We start from the raw sequence: 1,389 nt of genomic DNA on the forward strand, positions 1-1,389 counted from the left end.
GTCGTGTGTGCCCCCCCCGTGTCCCACCCAGCCCCGTGCCGCTCACCTGCGTGACGGTGTAGAGGGGGGCCTCAGGCTCGCACTGCCCGCCCCGGCGCTGGCAGAGGGCTGCACTGAAGGCCGCGGGGACGCTGGAGGTGAGGCGCAGGCGCAGCTGCAGCCCCCGGGTGCTCACCGAGACGTTCCAGGCGGTCTCTGCAGCCACCATAGAGAGAGGGGGGATCACAGGATGCCCCAGGGGATGAGGGTGCGAGGGACCCCGGGGATGGGCTGTGCTCAGCCCAGGGGTGCCCCCCGCCCACAGAGCTCACCTGGACGGTGAGGACACTCCACATGGCTGCTGTTCCCATAGGAGAACTGGGGGGAGCGGGGGTCAGCAGAGGGGCTGGGTGAGTCGCCATCGCCCACTGCTGCCCCCCAGCCCATTCCAGGCGGTGCCCACCCAACTGCGGGGGCTTACCCGGAAGCAGAGCTGGGGGTGCACGTCCACCTTGTCCAGCGTGTATGCCTAGTACGGGCAGAGAGCGCATCACTGTCCCCAACTCGTGAAGCCTACGGGCACCCCAGTGCCTGCCCACCACCCTCGAGGGACCCTGGGGCCCGGCAGGTGCCCCAGCCAGGGACATGGCTCTGCACCCCTCCGGGCTGGTGCCCTGTGGCACCCCAAGGCCAAGATCCCTCACCTGCTCCTCCTCGCTGGCTGTGGAGTTGGGGACGTCGTGGCAGGGCGCGGCGTCAGCCACCGCCTCCTTCCAGCACAGGGTGGCCCGGGGGCGCAGGGGGCAGCTGGCGCTCAGCACCATTGCCATCTGGTCCTTGCCACTGGCGCTGTAGTCATGGAAGCGCACCGACGACCACAGCTCGGGGCCATCTGTGGGACATGGCGTCAGCAGGGTGGGGGGACAGCCGGGGGGACCCCTGGGACACGTCTCCCCTCCCCACGGGCACTCACAGGCGGCCGGCTGGTCGCGGAAGGGGCAGCGCTTGCTGCGCAGGCTGTCATGGTGGGGGTAGGAGGCCTGGGGGAGCAGAGCGGGGCAGTCAGGGCAGGACGTGCCCCCAACCCTCCTGCCTGCGCTCGCCACACGGGCAGGGACGGGCAGGGGAGAGGGGCCCAGCGGCCGCAGAGGAGGGCAACGCACCTCGATGCACAGGCAGGGCACCAGGAACTCATATGGCAGCGAGACGCGGCGGCCCCCCAGCACCAGAACCTGCGGGTACAGAGGCAGCATCAGCTGGCGGGGTGCACAGCCCCCAGCCCGGGATGGGGGTGGCCGGGGGGGCCTAGAGCCATTACCTGCCGGTGGAAGGGCCGGGGCAGCTCCTCGCACTCCAGGGCCAGCTGGTGGCACAGCCGCCACATCAGGGCAGGGCCCTCGGGCACCCACA

At 71.1% G+C, this 1,389-nt stretch overlaps 1 protein-coding gene across 1 annotated transcript in view; it reads right to left on the bottom strand.

Annotated features, from left to right (window-relative positions):
- The window catches only part of LOC103903341, a gene marked incomplete at its 5' end in the record, with an annotated part of 44,582 nt that extends 43,195 nt beyond the window's left edge, over window positions 1-1,387 (bottom strand). The window contains 7 exon segments of the mRNA XM_019473424.1: window positions 27-195; window positions 312-357; window positions 461-508; window positions 684-871; window positions 953-1,019; window positions 1,143-1,211; window positions 1,298-1,387. Of these exon segments, the coding sequence (XP_019328969.1) occupies window positions 27-195; window positions 312-357; window positions 461-508; window positions 684-871; window positions 953-1,019; window positions 1,143-1,211; window positions 1,298-1,387 (677 nt within the window).
- Between the last annotated feature and the right edge of the window lie 2 nt (window positions 1,388-1,389).

The sequence above is a fragment of the Aptenodytes forsteri genome, unplaced genomic scaffold, assembly GCF_000699145.1.
Source record: "Aptenodytes forsteri isolate BGI_AS27 unplaced genomic scaffold, ASM69914v1 Scaffold53, whole genome shotgun sequence".
Lineage (NCBI taxonomy): Eukaryota > Metazoa > Chordata > Aves > Sphenisciformes > Spheniscidae > Aptenodytes > Aptenodytes forsteri.